Source organism: Leguminivora glycinivorella, chromosome 5 (assembly GCF_023078275.1).
Source record: "Leguminivora glycinivorella isolate SPB_JAAS2020 chromosome 5, LegGlyc_1.1, whole genome shotgun sequence".
NCBI lineage: Eukaryota > Metazoa > Arthropoda > Insecta > Lepidoptera > Tortricidae > Leguminivora > Leguminivora glycinivorella.
This window is the reverse complement of record NC_062975.1, coordinates 6,965,143-6,983,143: the sequence shown is the minus strand read 5'-3', so window position 1 is coordinate 6,983,143 and position 18,001 is coordinate 6,965,143. Positions and strand designations below refer to the sequence as shown.

General features: G+C 38.0%; 2 protein-coding genes across 2 annotated transcripts in view; both read right to left on the bottom strand.

The window, feature by feature from the left end:
- Nucleotides 1–266: 266 nt before the first annotated feature.
- Nucleotides 267–1,510, bottom strand: LOC125226641. Its single transcript, XM_048130676.1, has 2 exons — nucleotides 1,366–1,510; nucleotides 267–758 (listed from the first exon to the last, which is right to left on the bottom strand). Exons 1-2 carry the CDS (start codon nucleotides 1,469–1,471, stop codon nucleotides 553–555), a joined length of 312 nt encoding a protein of 103 aa, XP_047986633.1. The 5' UTR covers nucleotides 1,472–1,510; the 3' UTR covers nucleotides 267–552.
- A 3,492-nt stretch (nucleotides 1,511–5,002) lies between these two features.
- Nucleotides 5,003–18,001, bottom strand: part of LOC125226461 (facilitated trehalose transporter Tret1-like) — a 28,296-nt gene continuing 15,297 nt past the window's right edge. The window contains 6 exon segments of the mRNA XM_048130446.1: nucleotides 5,003–5,254; nucleotides 6,727–6,865; nucleotides 7,706–7,896; nucleotides 8,990–9,119; nucleotides 9,488–9,629; nucleotides 10,962–11,197. Coding sequence (XP_047986403.1) covers nucleotides 5,133–5,254; nucleotides 6,727–6,865; nucleotides 7,706–7,896; nucleotides 8,990–9,119; nucleotides 9,488–9,629; nucleotides 10,962–11,197 — 960 coding nt within the window. The 3' untranslated portion in view covers nucleotides 5,003–5,132.

The following is an 18,001-nucleotide window of genomic DNA, read 5'->3' as shown; positions in this document are numbered from 1 at the left end:
GTGCGCGTCGACCGCACGCCCCGTTGGCGCGGGCGCAGCCGTTACTCCACGTTCTGCGCGAACTCCGTCATGATCTAAGGAAGAAAGGAAGAGCTGTGCCTTCGGTACTTACTAGGTACTTATATTGCGACCATATAGTCGGAATTCAGAAAATACTAGGTACCTATTGGAGTAGGGATCAAAGAGATGTAATGACGAATAGAGAATGATTCTCGACTATAAAGAAGGACCAAAACCTACAAATGTATATAATACAATACCTACCTGAGGAAAAATGAAAATAGCATTTTTTTTATAATCATGTATTAGGTTATTCATATTATTCCTGCCGAACCTCGGGTACGGTATCTAAAGCCCGCTCCAAACTGTGCGCGCGAATCACGGCGCGACGCCGCAAACGCGAGTGTGGAATTTTCTGCTTAAGTTTAAGGGCTTAAGGGATAGGAGTAGGGTTCAAGGTATATATCATGACTAATAGTCGCCGAATCTCGAATAAATAATAAGATGGACCAAAATTTAAATCTACCCAAGGAAAAACAAAAAGCGAAGCTTTTATTTCCTGCCGAACCTCGGGTATATGTACGGCCTAGTATACTTGTTATTAGCGAAGTGCGCGTCAAACCTCACGCCCTGCTGGCGCGGGCGCAGCCGCTGCTCCACGTTCTGCGCGAACTCCGCCATGATCTTGAGCAGCGAGCCGCGGGAGATCTCGCCGAACTCTATGCCTGAAGGGTTTTGACCTTTGGACGGTTTCCATACTGAGGAAGTTAAATTTAAAATCAGAATAGGGTACCTTGAAGACATCAGTGGATATTTAAGTAGAACAATAATGAATGCTGATACGCAATAATGTGTTATCTCCCACATGAATTTTGCAATAAAATGTCAACTTTAATCGTCAAATTTTTGAGTTGACATCTTATTGCGAAATTCACGTGAGATAAACTTTATTGCGCATCAGCATCCTTACTGGCTTGGGTGAGACTAACTCACGACCTATGGATTGATACGACAGCTCTCTACCAACTAAGCCACCAAGGGTCATTCCTGGCAAACGAGACTTTCTACCGTTAATCAGGTACCTAGTAGAGCGCTGGAGTGTCGACCCCCAAGGCAGTATCTTTTCCACTTTTGAATTTATTCTGAGCTTACTACCATCGGTTGCAGAAGTTTACATTAACTAAATAAATAATTGACTTGACTGAAGTTGTGGACAATGTAAGTGCGACTCAAAGAATGGTTTACCTAGGCTTAAACTATTCCTGTCATTTTAATACTCGTATGTAGGTACTACTCATTTGATTTTTATTAATTCGAAAATTGCGTATAGGTATCTTAATCCAGAAAATATTAGTATAAACTTACCCGATTTATACCCATGGTCTAGATCTAAATTCTTCAAATACGACGGCACTGCAGCATACGCTACCGTCCACGTAAGGACCAGTAAACAGTAAAAGTGGAGTCCCATGTGAACAATGGCGCTTTCCGTCAACTACTGATAAGGGATTGTTCGTAACGGCACTGTTTGCTCGAAGTTGCAATGTTTACCGTGGTGCATTAAGGTACTATTGTACATCGTAATTTCGTAATGCGATATAATCTGTTTCGGATGTTATAAGCAACGTCCCGATAACGACCCAAACTTGCGGTCATGGCTGAACAGTTCTATGCGAGACATTAGAAAGTAGAGATGGGCCGAATATTCGGCAAGTTTTTCAATGTTCGTATTCGGCCGAATAATTCGGTTGCTTTGCCGAATATTTACCGAATAAACAAAGTAAAAAAATAATGAAGATCTTACGTATTCCTTTGGATAATAAGCTCCTATTTTAGTAGCTTTCTAAGAAACTACTATTAGAAAGAGATAATTGCCTATGCGTCAAAATACAAATACAAAGTTGGAAAAACCGTAGTTTAAGAGTTGAGAAGAGTTTAGAGTTGTTTTAACTAAGTTTTAGTTAAATTCACTAAATCGTAATAACATATGTAGTTCTACTAAACATATGTAACCATTATCAATCATTTTATAGTTTTTTTTTTTAGCTGAACCGAATGTTCGGCCGAATATTCGTATTCGGCAAAGTCCATATTCGGCCCATCTCTATTAGAAAGGATCTCTCGTCCACAGAGGCGTGCGTCTCTTCTCGCTTCAGGGGGCACAGACTCCCCTCCCCAGTGTGCCTTTCTTTTAAAGGTATTGACATTCTTAAATTGGATCGCCTGGGCATATAGAGGAGTGGTCATTCGTTTATTCTGAATATGGTACCTATTGCATTTATTTTTTTTTGTATGAGAATTGGGATTTTAGAGGGATCCTCTATCCTATCCGCAAATCGGACGCCGTGATGTCCCGGAATCGGGACATCACGGGGAGAAAAAGGGGTGGGGTATGCCTAATCCCTTAAGGGGGTCAGGTCTTTCACTCTTTTTAGAGTTAGGGTTGTTTTTGTATGTCAGTGTCTGTAAGGTGGTGAGTTTTCTTCGTCTTGTCAGTAAGTTCAGTGTGAAGGGTTGAGAGTGGGGGGGAGGGTGAAACACTCCGAGGTTAAGAGGCGGCTAAGATGGATACGTTAGATATTTGCAAACGCCACCTCCTCGGCGGCCAGTCTTTGAAACCTATTGCATTAGTTACCTCTTCGTGTCGCACTAACACGGAACATCGATGGAGAGAGATAAATAACTACGATTTGCTAAGGGGCGTGAACGAATGGCCGCTTGTCTACGCGCCGTGGTCAATTATCCGAATGAAAGCATATATATGTTAACATAATTATGAATAGGTATGATTAGGAGGTAAAATAAAAAATAAGTTCAAAAACTAAAACCCGACTACTATAAAATGTGCTCTAAAAAGTATGAAACAAGATAGAATTAGTTTATGAAATTATCATGCATGATATTCACAGATGTGCATTCTTTTCAATACGTTAATTCAATGTTATAATGAGTTTGTAAATTTTATATATACTTGCAGAGATTCCGAAGATAACCGTGGTCGTATGCCACAATTATAAAGGTATACCTTTATACATACACACATACCCACATACATACCGGTCAAAATCATAACCCTCCTTTTGCGTTGCCGTAGTCGGGTAATAATACAACAATGATTCAATAATATTATAACAATAGTTTATTTACAATTAATTAACTACCTATTATTTATACTTGTATAATTTTCACAAAATACTTTCAAAGCTCTTATTTACAACAAAATGCATTCTACAACTTAACAATATTATGTTTAAGCACCATTTTAATATTTTTCTTTTACATATAGGTAAGTTTGTTGAAGTAAAGTAAGTTTATGGAATAGAAATTCAGTGGCTTTTTGTACGCGATATATGTATCTACTATTGTATATTATTTCAAGTTATAATTTTCCAAAATATTCGATATGCACCTGCTAACGATTCCATTCCTCATTTAGTTTTTTCGAATGCATTGAAACTTTCTTTAATACTAATATGTACACTGGTGTAAAATTAAATAATTAGTTAAAATTAGTAAAAAAATATACTCGTACAGATACAGCGTGTATTTCGGGCGGGAACTACAGCAAACAATTGAACTATGTCGTAGTTAACATCGTAAGGAATCATTTATGATGTTGTGTAGGTAAAGTCAACGTTTTTAAATTATTATGGAAGTGTGGATGGGCCCCTGTGTGAAATATGTACCACGTCGGTATCATAATTATTATCATTAATATCAAATCAAATACACGCTGTAAATAACAATTTCATAAAATATTTGTGTAATGGCACATTTCTGCTAACTCTACTCAAGATGTACCAGTAGACTAGACTAGTGACTACTCAAACGTATTTCTATAATAATACTTGCTTACATCTCTTTTTCTTCTATGCTATCAACAATAGGTATTAAACGTTAAGTAGACCAGAATAATTCCGTCTGGTGGGGTAATTGCGTCTTTTGAATCTTCTAAACGGCGCATTTTAGATTTATTGTTACCATCTAACTATGTTCAAAGTTTGGTCATCAAACTTTGAATATTACAACCACTATTACTTGTACTATTATATATTCTGTGTTATAACCGGCTATAATGGTTCTAATATGTTTCGTTTAGTTAGTTTAGTTAAAAGATATCTTAAATTCACATCACAAGACTTATTTAACCCAACAGACGCATTTATGTCGGTTGATCTTACTTTACGTATCTGAGGCATTTGTGTGATTTGTGTTAAAGGCACAGTGAAATTTTCATTCGTACTTCTTCTCCATTAATTTAAAACAGCTACCGACTGAATCAGATAATTTTGTGGATATTAGGTACTTAACATTATAAGTACTTCACTTAGAATTCGTTGTATCGGCTGTTGATTGATTTTGACCTTTAAAATTGCTGGTGCATTTTAATCATTTGACAAATGCATAGAATAACATCAAGTCTAGCAAACTTTTTAAAACTTTCCTTCTTCTAGAACATAACTGAGGTGAAATAAAAAAAGGTACAAATCTCAATTCGTGGGCATTCATTCTTACGTACTTAAGAGCATTTTCACATTATCGGATGTAGGAAGGATGTCAAAGGCTAAAATCAAAGACGAACTTTGAACATAAGTTTATCAGTCCTACATCCGATATCGGATCGGATAATGTAAAAACGCACTAAACGTTTCGTAGATTACCCTTTTAGTTATCTACCCTTTGCAGACCTGGCCCCGTAGCCGAATGGCATTTCTCCGACGCCAAACGAAAGCGATACGCCGCTGGCTCTGTCGCGCCAATACGCAAGCGCGATAGAGATAGATATCTACTAGCGCTTCGTTTCGTGAGCGTTTCGTGAGCGATAGTGCCATTCGGCTAGCCACCCAGGCCCCGTAGCCGAATGGCATTTCTCCGACGCCAAACGAAAGCGATACGCCGCTGGCTCTGTCGCGCCAATACGCAAGCGCGATAGAGATAGATATCTACTAGCGCTTCGTTTCGTGAGCGTTTCGTGAGCGATTGTGCCATTCGGCTAGCCACCCTGTACCGTTAGTTGCACTAGTAGGTTTCTTAAGGCCACAATTAATAAACTAGTATGCGAGTAGACTCTAAAAACCGTACGAAATGCATTTTACCTATGTATAAGATATTTGTCACGCGCTACTCATTGATCACGCGCCATCGGTTTTGTTTGGTTGCTTGAGAGTTTTAGTTCTCCCGCAGAAGTAGTCTTCGATTTCCTGAAGGGTGCGCCCTTTCGTTTCAGGGAGGAAGATGTAGAAGAAGGCGATACCTGAAATAAACGTGTAAATTATGAAATAGCCAAGATACGATCTAACTAATACCGACAGGTCAGGAAATGAAGGATCGTTAAAAGGGGTAGAGCAAATGCTTGGAACAAAACTTTTGGCATTATAACTTTGTTTAGACTAGTACGGAGCTAAACATATCAAAATATCACGGCCCTACCCTTTGAACTGGCGGGGGGCGGGGGTTTGAAGGTCTCTCATTTCCTGTTTTTAGTTAAATCTTGGAAACTATCCATCTTAGTCACATGAAGTTTGTTTCTATAAAGATTTTCGATATCTTGTACAGTTTTCGAGATATCCACTCTTGAAAATTTATTTGGGGATCAAAACTTTATCTTGACATCTACGTCAGTGATGTTCGGTGTACGCATTTCCTATTAATACATCTACGCAGATAGCCATCACTGTGATTGTTTACTATAGGCACCTATAATGAAAAATAATTGTAGCTGCTCAATTGCTGACGATACATCTATTTAACCTTTTGAACCCAATATTTAAACACTCATAAACATAAATATTGACACGCCAAAACGTTTATTTGAAAGAGTGAATGTTACTTTGGACAATGGACAGCATTCCATACTTGGACATTGGCGCTGTAGAAACAACTACTTATGGCACTGGTCCCACCGCGAGCTAGTAAGCTATGAGCTATCGGCAATAAAAACAAACAAAAGAAAAGCACTCCCGTGCAAATAAAAGAGACACGGCGATATTGACTGGGCGAGTAACTATGAACATCGCCGTGTCTCTTTTATTTACACGGGAGTGATTATCTTTTGTTCGTTTTTATAGCCGATAGCTCATAGTTCACTAGCTCGCGGTGGGACCAGTGCCCAAGGTGTTTCTGGAGAAAAGGTTGTGTATAGATACTTCACAAGTAGGTAGTTGAACGCGATCTTGAGGAACTAGGATGTCTTGGCGACAGAGCACACAGGCGGATGTGCCACTTTAGTCTTGTCTTCGAGAGTATACTTTACATGTATTTTGTCAAATTGAAACCATATTGTTCTACCTCAGGGATGGCAGAGGGCGCCACGAGCCTCCGGAAATGTCATATACTTGGAATTTTCGACCCTTGCCTTCGTGATCCGATGGCCGAGCGGTTTAGGCATCCGTCCGGTAAACGGAGGACGCTCGTTCGAGTAGTGTGACTACTTAAAAATACAATTAAAATATCTTATACGAAAATAATTTCAATTGTTCTTAGGGGATGTATTTTGTCATTTAGTTGTTTAAATTTAGAGTGTTCAGAAAACTCACCGCCAATAGACATGGCGCCGTAGACGGCAAAAGCGTTATAGTAGTTGAGCGCATCTTTGAACAACGGCAAAGTCTTGACTTAATGAACGAGTGAAAAGTTTAGATACCTACCGTTGTCCACTTCATGAGCGTGAGTGACTGAGTGTACTATAATTTTGTAGGTAGGTATCGTAAATAGTTACAAACTCACCGCCAATAGACATGGCGCCGTAGACTGCAAAGGCTCCATAGTAGTTGAGCGCGTCCTTGAGGAACGGGAATGTTTTGACCACTGAGAACACGGACAAGTGCGCCGCTGTCGTCGTCATGCCACCCACTATTCCACGCACCTGAAATGTACGGAACATATTTACAAATTGGCCGAAAAGGACAACTTTTGTTATTCTTTAGGTATGGTTAATATCAGGTAAAAAAATAAGACAGGTCAAATGACAATCGTTGACGCTAGACAACCTGTCGTGCCAATACGGAATAGCGATAGAGATAGCTAGCTGCGATAATTATATTATCGTGAGCGTTTCTGCATTTGGCTACGTAAACAGTGCTGGTGCGAAAGTGAGTGTAACAAGTATGACAGACTTTTACATTATCATAGCCAGGTCAGTGCAAATTTTACGTAGTCTAGATATAGCAGTAATAGTAATTTTCCCCTCACTAGCTCAGAAACACGTGTTTTGTCCTTTAATACCAGCGGGTAAAAACGCATTTTATCCACTAGTGGGTAAAGTAATTTGACCTTGAATAAAGACAAAATAACCGCTTTAAAATTGACAAAAGTAGGTGAATCTAGTAATAAAGATGATTTACCACCTGTGGAACTACTGGAAGCAGTGATAAACGCATTTTTTGCGTTGTAGTTTCCTCGCTATAGTGAAGGGAAAAGTTTTGTGTTACACTCGGGTGCATATGTATTTTACTTCTCGTGTGTTAAAAAACTCGCAAGTTCAGGATTCTATTCTCGAACCACTCGCTTCGCTCGTGGTTCAACTATAGACTCCTTTCACTTGCTCGTTTTTCAATTCCACACTCGGCGTTAAAATACAACTTTGCCCCCTTGTATAACAAATAACTATTAAAGAAAACCAGACGATGGATCCGGTTCGAAGGACCAAATTAAAAGACAAAAATACTCAAGTTGAAAATAACATTATGAAGAAACGAGTACACACCTGCGTGGGATACACTTCTCCAATCATTATCCAAGGCACGATGAGATATCCCAAGGTACAGGATATCATGAACACAAATATGGCTGCCACTGGGACCCAGGCGTACATCGGTGGGACGCCGGCTTGATTCCACTGCTCGACGAAGTACATGTAGACTGCTAGGACGATCATCGTACATCCGCAGCCCACCGCTAAACACAACAGGTAAATATTTATATAGATCGCTATTACAAAAATGTATTTTGAGGTAGTTAAAGGCAGCTTAGCAGTCTTAGCACACCTAGCGTTCTCGCGCGCGAACTCATACATCAATCGCGACTGCAAGTATAGACTAGGGCGGGAGAAAGCACCTGCCGGCGTAGCCGAATGGCAATCGTCGACGTTGGACGCTGACAGAAATACAGTCTGGCTCTGTCATGCCAATGCGCAAGAGTGATAGAGGTAGATAGCTACGAAACAGATATTTTTGTGAGAGTTTGTGCATTAGGGTATATGATCCCTAGCTGGTACTTAATATAGTGCCTGATCGATTCATTGTGATATGCTCGATGTCCCAAAGAAGCATACATTGAGTTACCAAATTTATTCTTTCGGGACACAGACCAACCCCTATAGACATCCATTACAAGACGACTCGCGGTCGCCAGCCTTCCTAGTATTTGCACTGATATAAGCGCGGGCGCTCGCCGTGCCCGATCAGTAGCGACCAAGTAACAGACCCCAAAAGCAGCGCGTGTTTTTCGCAGTAAAAAAATTGAAAAAGGGTATTTTGATGTCTTAAAGATGTCCACCTGTAGTGTGAAATGGTGTGGAAAGGTAACAAGAAGCTCAAATTGAAAAACAGACGTCATTACATTCCACATAAAAGTCATATTTATAATTTATTCAGAGCCGGCATAGGTCAACTTACATTGGCCACTTACGCGTCAGTAGAGGGACAGTCCCTTTCATCTGGCGCGACTGCCCGCCGTCCTTGAAACGGCCAATCATAGCGCGCTTAACACATTCCCCGCCCGCTCCTCGCACCCCTGGCACTGGTGACTCGTATCGCGAACAAAATATACAAGAATGCTACTCTATAGGAGGTTCTCTGTGTTTCGGGAGGATGACCTTTTCTTCAAGTTTGGTTAGGACCTTAGGCAGGCAAGTATGGTCGCGCGATAAATGATAAAACAGCAGGCCGCCCTTATCGCACTATTTGTAAGTGCGATAGGGACGGCCCGATGTCTTATTGTTTATCTCGCGACCATGATTGCCTGGGTGGTTAGAAACGGTATTCTTTACCTGAGACGAAAGTTAGCGGGCGCCGTCCGCAGTGCCGACACAGTATGCAGCCGATCACCGTGAATATGAGCCGCACTACGCCCATGGCTATCGTCAGCCAATACTGATTCTCCTTACTTGCGCCTGACGCCTGCAATCACAAATTATAATATTAGTTTTACGCTAATACCATTTAAAAAAACCCTAATAATAGTTGATGATTTCGGAAAGTATCGGATTTTATGGAAATACATTGAGTATCCACAATCACATATAAGCATTACAGCTTAAAAGGTAGGTCAGAAATTTAGCAGTGACAATTATGCCAGTGTCACTATTTTAAACGATATGTTATTGCAGGAATTTAACGGCTATTACCCTAGACTTCAACTAAGAAGAAAGTGATGATGTTGACGCCGCATTACTGTTATAGGTACTTATGGAGAAGTAGACGGAAAGAATAGCGAACGGCTTTAGGGCAGACAACAGACAGCAGTTGATATACAAATTAGTAATTACCCTAAAAACTTCAACGGCGAAGAAGGTGATGGTGTTGACGCCGCACCACTGGTAGATGAAGAAATAGACGGCCAGGATTGCGAACGGCTTCAAGGCAGATGGGGACAGAAGCGCCTTGATGTACTCTTTCACACCCCGCAACCTGAAATACCAAAATGCCAGTTGCCACTTGAGAACTGATTTCAATAAGATGAGACAGAAAAAAAATTGAGACATGGTTGAGATTGAAGGACGTAACGTTCTGCAATAAGCTGACTATAAATTATAGTCCGTTAACATTTACTCAATTTGTGATACGGCTTGTGTAGGTGCCCATATTTAATCAGGTGTCCCGTGCGTACATAAATTATGCAAAACAAAGGCAGCTGATAACGCACTATGGAGACAAGACAATCACAATTCGTTCCATGGTCACGGTTATGATCATTGTGTATTTCGCTATTTCCCGTAACTGTATTTTCCGCAGTTTGATCTTTCAGAGTGATGGATCCATTGCATCACTTTGCCACCAAAGATGGACCTTTGCAGCTTTCATAGCGAGCTCTGGATACGGCCTAGATTAATGAGCTGAAAATTAACGTCTTTTTCTGCATATTCCATAGTTAAAATTCAAGTATCACTTACGGTATATTGTGGTGCATCTCGAACGTGATCATTCTCTGTATTTCCTTACCCATGTAGACCCAGGCAGCTTCTCAAACTAGCTCTCAGCGTGATCTTTCTTGATGTGAGAAAGCAAGTACAGGTGTTAGATAGTAAAATACGGTTCTACATGGTTCTTCTCCTTAAAGATGATCATCTTTTGTATCTCCTCATCGACGTCACAAGTAGACCCACGTAGCTCGGCAAGCGAGCTCTCATCGCGATCCGTCTTGCCATTGGAGATAACTAGTCGGGAGTCTCTGGCAGCATGTTCTATGGTTTTACAGTAAAACAACTTACGGTTCAACATGCTTCTTCTCTTTGAATATGATCATCCGTTGAATCTCCTCATCGATATCGCAAGTCGACCCACGTAGCTCGGCAAGCGAGCTCTCAGCGCGATCCGTCTTGCCATTGGAGATAACTAGTCGGGAGTATCTGGCAGCATGTTCTATGGTTTTACATTAAAACAACTTACGGTTCAACATGGTTCTTCTCTTTGAATATGATCATCCGTTGAATCTCCTCATCGATGTCGCAAGTCGACCCACGTAGCTCGGCAAGCGAGCTCTCAGCGCGATCCGTCTTGCCATTGGAGATCAACTAGTCGGGAGTTTCTGGCATTATGTTAAATGGTTAGATAGTAAAGTAACTTACGGTTCAACATGATTCTTTTCCTTGAAGATTATCATCCTCTGTATCTCCTCATCGACGTTACAAGTAGATCCACGTAGCTCCGCAAGCGAGCTCTCAGCGCGATCCCTCTTGCCATTGGAGATCAACTAGTCGGGAATCTCTGGCAGCATGTTCTATGGTTTTACAGTAAAACAACTTACGGTTCAACATGGTTCTTCTCTTGAATATGATCATCCTCTGTATCTCCTCATCGATGTCACAAGTCGACCCACGTAACTTCACAAGCGAACTTTCAGCTCGATCTCTCTTGCCGTGAGAGAGCAGGTAGTTGGGTGTTTCTGGTAGCAGCAGCATGCCGAGGAGTGACAGCATGGGCACGATGGCGCTCACGCCGGCCAGGATGTTCCACGTCGTCATGCTGCCGATCACGTACTGGAATGGTGTAAGGAATTGGTGAATATTGTCGGCTAAGTAATGTACTTTTTCCATAAGGTACCTAAGTGGGTAGGTACCTAAGGTGGAGGCAAAGACTCATTTTGGGTCATCGCAGCAACAAAGTAAGTATAAGTAAGTACAATGAGCTGCGAAATTGCATGGAGAAATTATGAATGAATTCATTGCTAAATTCGCCATGCACTTTTGCAGCTCACTGTACAGTCAAGTGCAAAAATATGTATCGAAAAATACGTCTCATAAATATGGTACTAAACGCTCTTATTACACCGGACTAACATGTTATGGGACATATTTTTGAGTAAGATGTGTACACGGTGTACACCCATATTTTTACACATGACTGTACAATTGTACATAGGGATACGATCTTTCATAGGGGCGAGCTAATTATTACCTACAAAAATTAACTTCAGGAATTCGATATTGACACCAAAAGCGAAAGAAAACGAGGACACATTATCACACCAGACAAAATTCAGCGCAAATAACCATATTATCTTTATTGCAGTTAAACAAAAATAAGAAGTTGAATTTCCAAGAAGTAGGAAATAGGCAAAATCATCAATGAGTACTTGTGTAGTACCTATTTAATAGAGTTCTAATATAAGCCATGGCCTTGGCAGTTTGATTAAAAGACACTCGTAACGATCCAGAATCGATAAACTTTCATCTCCATCATATGGCCTCGCACAATGCGAATGCATTCCCAATCCGGGATGCCTAGCCATGCTGCCAATAGTCTATGCCCCCTAAGGTAACGGACCCAATCATGGACAGTTTAAGAAAAAAAATGCCTATTTTTGATATTTCACTGATACATAAAAATTCTACCGCTAAGCGTGTTAAAACTTCCTTCTTTTACATTTCAAGCATATTGCAGAATAGATATTGCTATTGGTTTCCTCATAATTAAAAAATTAAAACGAAGTGTTTTCTGCTCCAGTTATGGATGGCAGTTCTCCAGTATTGGATCCCCCATTATGGACAGTGAAATAAGCTTAAAATTTTACTTTTAAAGCCAACTGATACTCAATGAGTCAATTTTATATAGCTCAAATAAAATTACTTTGCGTTATTTTAACAAAAGGATTGTTTTTTTTTAAGGATTTGTGTTTTTTTGTCCATAATGGCATCACCGTCCATTATTGATGGGTATTTTACATTAGCAAACAACAGCTTAATATCTACTTCGTACTATTATGGAAAAGTGCATGGTGGGCCACCTTTTCGGGAGGTGTGTGAGTTTACGTTCTTTGAATATAGTCTGCTATTGACGGACTGACTTGTTAATAATAATATATATTTTAGTAATCACAGCCAATACAATCACATAATGTTGTTATCACGAATACCCTGTTTGTAGAGTTCAGCAACAACATTTACACGATTTTGTTTGCTTACGTGTGCGACAAATTTTATTTTATAGGTCTATACTAATTATTTTTGTATACTGAATGCTACGTCATCCAATTAGCATTAGAATTGATTAAATAGGAAAACGTTACGTTCTATTTAGTATCTATTATTTTGTTGCAACCTGTGATTATACAGGATGAGATTTGGGCTCATTTAGACGGTACAAGAACTCGCATACGAGTTTTATTACATTGCGGTATTTGATGGCTGTGCAAAATTGTATGTAACCTCAACAGCCCGTATTGTAAATAAAATCGCATGCGAGTTCGCACGCCGTCTAAATCAAACCTCACACAAATACATTTTTTTATACTCCAGAGACAGTAAAATTGTACAATTAAAATTCCTAGATTGGGTTAGTGAACAAAATACCTACGAAATCAATTGAAACAATATAAAAATATAATACCTACAACAGCGGAGTGGGCCTTTTTTAACCCCCGACGCAAAAACGACGGGGTGTTATAAGTTTGACGTGTCTGTCTGTCTGTCTGTCTGTTTGTCTGTCTGTGTGTGTGTCTGTCTGTGGCATCGTAGCTCCCGAACGGATGAACCGATGTAGATTTTTTTTTGTCTGAAAGCTGAGTTAGTCGGGAGTGTTCTTAGCCATGTTTCATGAAAATCGGTCTATTATATCGCAGTCGGGGGTTTTTTCAAAATTTTAATTTTGTGGTTAGGTTATCCTACATAAATATTATACAACATTAAACATTTGCAGCGTAGTTTGTGTGCAGAAAATTATTATGCAAATCTATCCGCGTGCGGAAATGTATCACTTTCTTCCCATATATAATGAGCACTTTTGGAATATAATATGCATTGTAAACATATTACAATTAAAGTCTCATTATCGAGACAAGATCCTTGACATACGAGTATAACAGATAACGTAGGTAGAATGGTAAATAAACTTGACAACACTGAATGTGTTTTGATCCCTTTATGTATTCACTTTAACCTTGTATGTATTAATTTGCATTTTAACACAACATATAAAATTAAGTCTTTATTATTTTCTCGCTAAATAGATAATCTTGAACTGCGTGTAGGGCTTGCATTCCGGAATTCCGGAATCTCGAAATTCCGGAATTTCGGACAATTTTTCCGATATTACAGTTCCGGAATTGAAACGCATAATCTCGAAAATTCCGGAATTGAAAAAAGATATATTTTTGAACGAAAACGTGTAATATCAGCCTGGTTATTTTACAAAACTACCACCGCGTCTATAAAAGATATGTAAATTCATTAAGTTAGACACTCCTCGGATTCAGGTAGTGCCTATTTTATGACCAAAGGGTTGCATCCAGGGCTAGTTAGAGCGAGATAGTGTAGTTTTAACCCGCTAATATTATACCATTGTCACTTTCTGGTTTTGCTCTCAATTGTTTTAGCTAATAAGTGAAATATATAATCATTTTAAAGTAAATATTTGTTGTATAAAGTTTTGTTTTGTGATGATTTAAAATTACTAGCCGGGAGTTGAGTGTTATGCTCGAATACTGAAGGACAATTAAACATAAATAACATTAGGTACATTATTAATATTGTTATTTTATTGTCGTTATTTATGCTCAATTTATTAGATCGAACTTAAATTTCAGTAATAATCTAAATTAATCGGTATTAAAGCGGCATAAACTCATAATTTTACTTGTTTTCTCATAGCACTGAATATTTTAGGCATAAAGTCTTAAGTTCAGAAGCAAATCGTAGTACTTAGTATTAGATTCATTCACAAGCATAACGTCGTAGTTACTTTATACACTTTTCACAAAGACGTGTGCATATTTTACTAAACTCTATCTAAGTCTATTATCACTTACCACAAAATCAAAAGATGTGAGAAGCAAATGTATGGAAAATGATGTATATAAAAGAATGATTTATTTTTTTACAAAAAATTAAAGTGTAGGTACATGTAGGTACCTAGGAATAAATCATAAAATCTGTCTTTTTGGGCTAGCTTGGATATCTTTTGTCCCTACTCGAGTCTGATAAAGGTAATTCAATATTTCTTTTATTACAGTTATGTGAACAAGACGTTATGCAATTCTTGTAGGTAAATTATTATTTTTATATTATTTCGATGCTCAATGGATAAAAAATAACTTTAACGTTGACCACTATCAGAAAACTGGCACTAAAACCTCGTTTGTATCGTTAACTGTAGTTCGAAATACCTTGCAAGACCGATTTTGACGCAAAATGGGCTTTCCTGTAAAATTACTAAAATGAAAATTTCAGTGTTATACGCCTTTCAGGTATGGAGTTATTGTCTTAAACGTCGATTTATAACAAATTTCAGTTTAAAATTGTATTATTTCATCAAAAATCCACCAGAAAACCAAACCAAAAAAAATTGTTCAATTCCGGAACTAGTTCCGGAATTCCGGAATTGAAGTCCAATCTCGAAAACCAGTTCCGGAATTGAAAACCGTCCGATATTGCAAGCCCTAACTGCGTGTGAAAAACAGTAAATAAAAATATACTTATCTAGGATTTACAGCATTACGCAAAGGAAATTAGCATGTTTCTCGTGAAGAAAATATGTGTAAAACTTTGCCTCAATATACCTAAACATACGAAGGTCGATCTTCGCTTGTTCGCAATACTAATAACATCGCAGAATATATCTTCTGAATAGTAGGTACTATCAGCTGCAAAAGTGGATGGCGAATTTATCAATGAATTCATTCATAATTTTTCCATGCACTTTTGCAGCTGATAGGACATATTCTATCCATATACAATTAGAATCTTGAGTTTAAATAGGTAAGTCAAATGCACGCAACTCATTCTAATTTTAATTTAGGTGAGGCACACAGTCACCGGCATAAATAAGTGATGATTTCTGTACCTTGTCGCTGTTAATTATTTTACAATTTCGTATGACATTTGAAACACGACGTTAAAGTGACAAGGTCCAGAAATCATCACATATTAATACTGGTGACTGCACATCACATACGAATCTAAAAACAATACAAGAGATCTATTGAAAAACAATGTTAATACCAGGTGGTAGGGGTAGGTAGGTAGGTTAAGCTACTTAAGCTATCAATATAACGGAACCTTGTATACTTTTTATTAACTTAACAAATAAGCATAGTAATTTTGTTTGTGTGTGGTGAGAGTACAAAAAAAGTTTTAGCATACTTAATAAAATAACTTAGCTGGTAAATGTTACATAAAAAGTTTAATTACGGAAGCGTACAATTGGCCTTGAACATGAATCTTATTTTTAAGGTAAAGGTAGTTTTCCTTGAACCAACAATAGGATGACAATCTAATGGATGGGCCTACAAACGTTCGATTACTAGTTTATGTAAGGTACTTGTGACTTCACGTGAGTGGAGTTGTAAACAACGTATACTACGTTTCTACGGTTTCTTGGGCAGTACCTATCTAAATCATCCATCTTTGCTAAAAATAGAGCCAAAAATACGTTCGGGTATTATATAAGGTATTTGTAATTCCGCGTGAGTAGCGTTGTAAACAGCATATTGCTAAGAATAGAGCCTTAAAATTGTATTTTTATAAGCCAACTTTGCCTTGCTAAAAAAATTGTGATTTGTTGCCGAAAACCGTTTATAGTAAGCTTTTTATAAAGGCGGTCACTATCTCCCAAGACTTCGATTTAGACACCTATTTTGATTAGAACTAGCATTTTATATATATATATATATAAAATATAGCATATAGCATATTTAGCACCCAGGCAATGTTAGGCAGGGTAGGCAAAGTTGCAGCATTTGACGGCACTGTATTAGGTACCTATATGAAAAAATATTTCTGTTTCTCTCGGTAAGTTATTTTCGAACAAAATGGTCAGTCGAGATTAATTTAGCCAGTACTTTGACATGCCACTACGCTGTTCAAATAAATCAAAAAGCTTAAAGTTTTAATTTCCCATAACTAGAGATGGGTAGGGGTGAGTAAATACTGAGTATTTACCCGTAATTTACTCAAAGCACCGAGTAAATACTCGTATTTACTCATTTGGGTGAGTAGAAACTGTTACCTAAAAATAATTTAAAAAATGAGATTTAAGTACTTAGTCGTGTTTATTTTAACTGTGTGGACATGTTTAAATGATATTTATATTATTAGAAGCTTATGGGAGTCTTAGTTTGTCGAAAAAGAGGTAATCATTGTGAGAAAAAAATAGTGATAATGTTTAGTTAGCAGTTTTGTTTTAAAAAAGCAGGTATTTACAGTAAAAGTATGAGACTTAAATTAAATTGATGTTCTAGATAACGGCATGACGTTCGGAAGTGATTGTTAATGTGGCACTTACGACCTTTTATTAAGGGTTTTCTAAAGAAAACTCAAAAATGGTTCAGCTGATGACATTTAAAGTACTAGTTTTGTGTTTTGTATTATATGGGCAATCATTTGACGGTTTCTGGATATTTTTCCATCAACGAATTCGAAAGTTATAAAGGTATAAACATTATTTCGGCCTTAATTATCGTTTTATTCCAAAACTGTTCATATTATTAAAAAACTTTTTTAGAAACATTCAATTAATTTTTAAAGACCTATCAGATGATGTATAACACACTGGTAATTTCTGAATTTTATTTTTGTGAAAAATAGTTACATGTATGGAGAGCACGTCTTTAAAATAAAATTCATATAAATTTGATTACTTAACTTAGTAGCCGATATTAAAATACACCAATATTTCTAATTTGTATTTCCATTTCAGCACGCTAAATAGTTTATACCCACCAATTTGAGTAAAAACGAGTAAATACGGGTATTTTGAGTAAATACTGAGTATTTACTCGATATTTACTCTTGAGTATTTACTCACTACCCATCTCTACGCCATAACGTAACAATTTCAATGTTCGTCATTACCAGAGAAATAGTTATTTGTTATACAAGGGGGCAAAGTTGTATTTTAACGCCGAGTGTGGAATTGAAAAACGAGCAAGTGAAAGGATTCTATAGTTGAACCACGAGCGAAGCGAGTGTTCGAGAATAGAATCCTGAACTTGCGAGTTTTTTAACACACGAGAAGTAAAATACATTTGCACCCGAGTGTAACACAAAACTTTTCACCTCACTATAGCGAGGAAACTATAACGCAAAAAATGCGTTTATCATTGCTTCCAGTAGTTCCACAGATAGGTAAATCATCTATATTACTAGATTCACCTACTTTTATCAATTTTAAAGCAGTTAATTTGACTTTATTCAAGGTCAAATTACTTTACCCACTAGTGGATAAAATGCGTTTTTACCCGCTGGTATTAAAGGACAAAACACGTGTTTCCGAGCTAGTGAGGGGAAAAGAGATTTTATTTAATCTATGGTCATTACGGTTATTTTCCGCCGCCGTCATAATAGCCT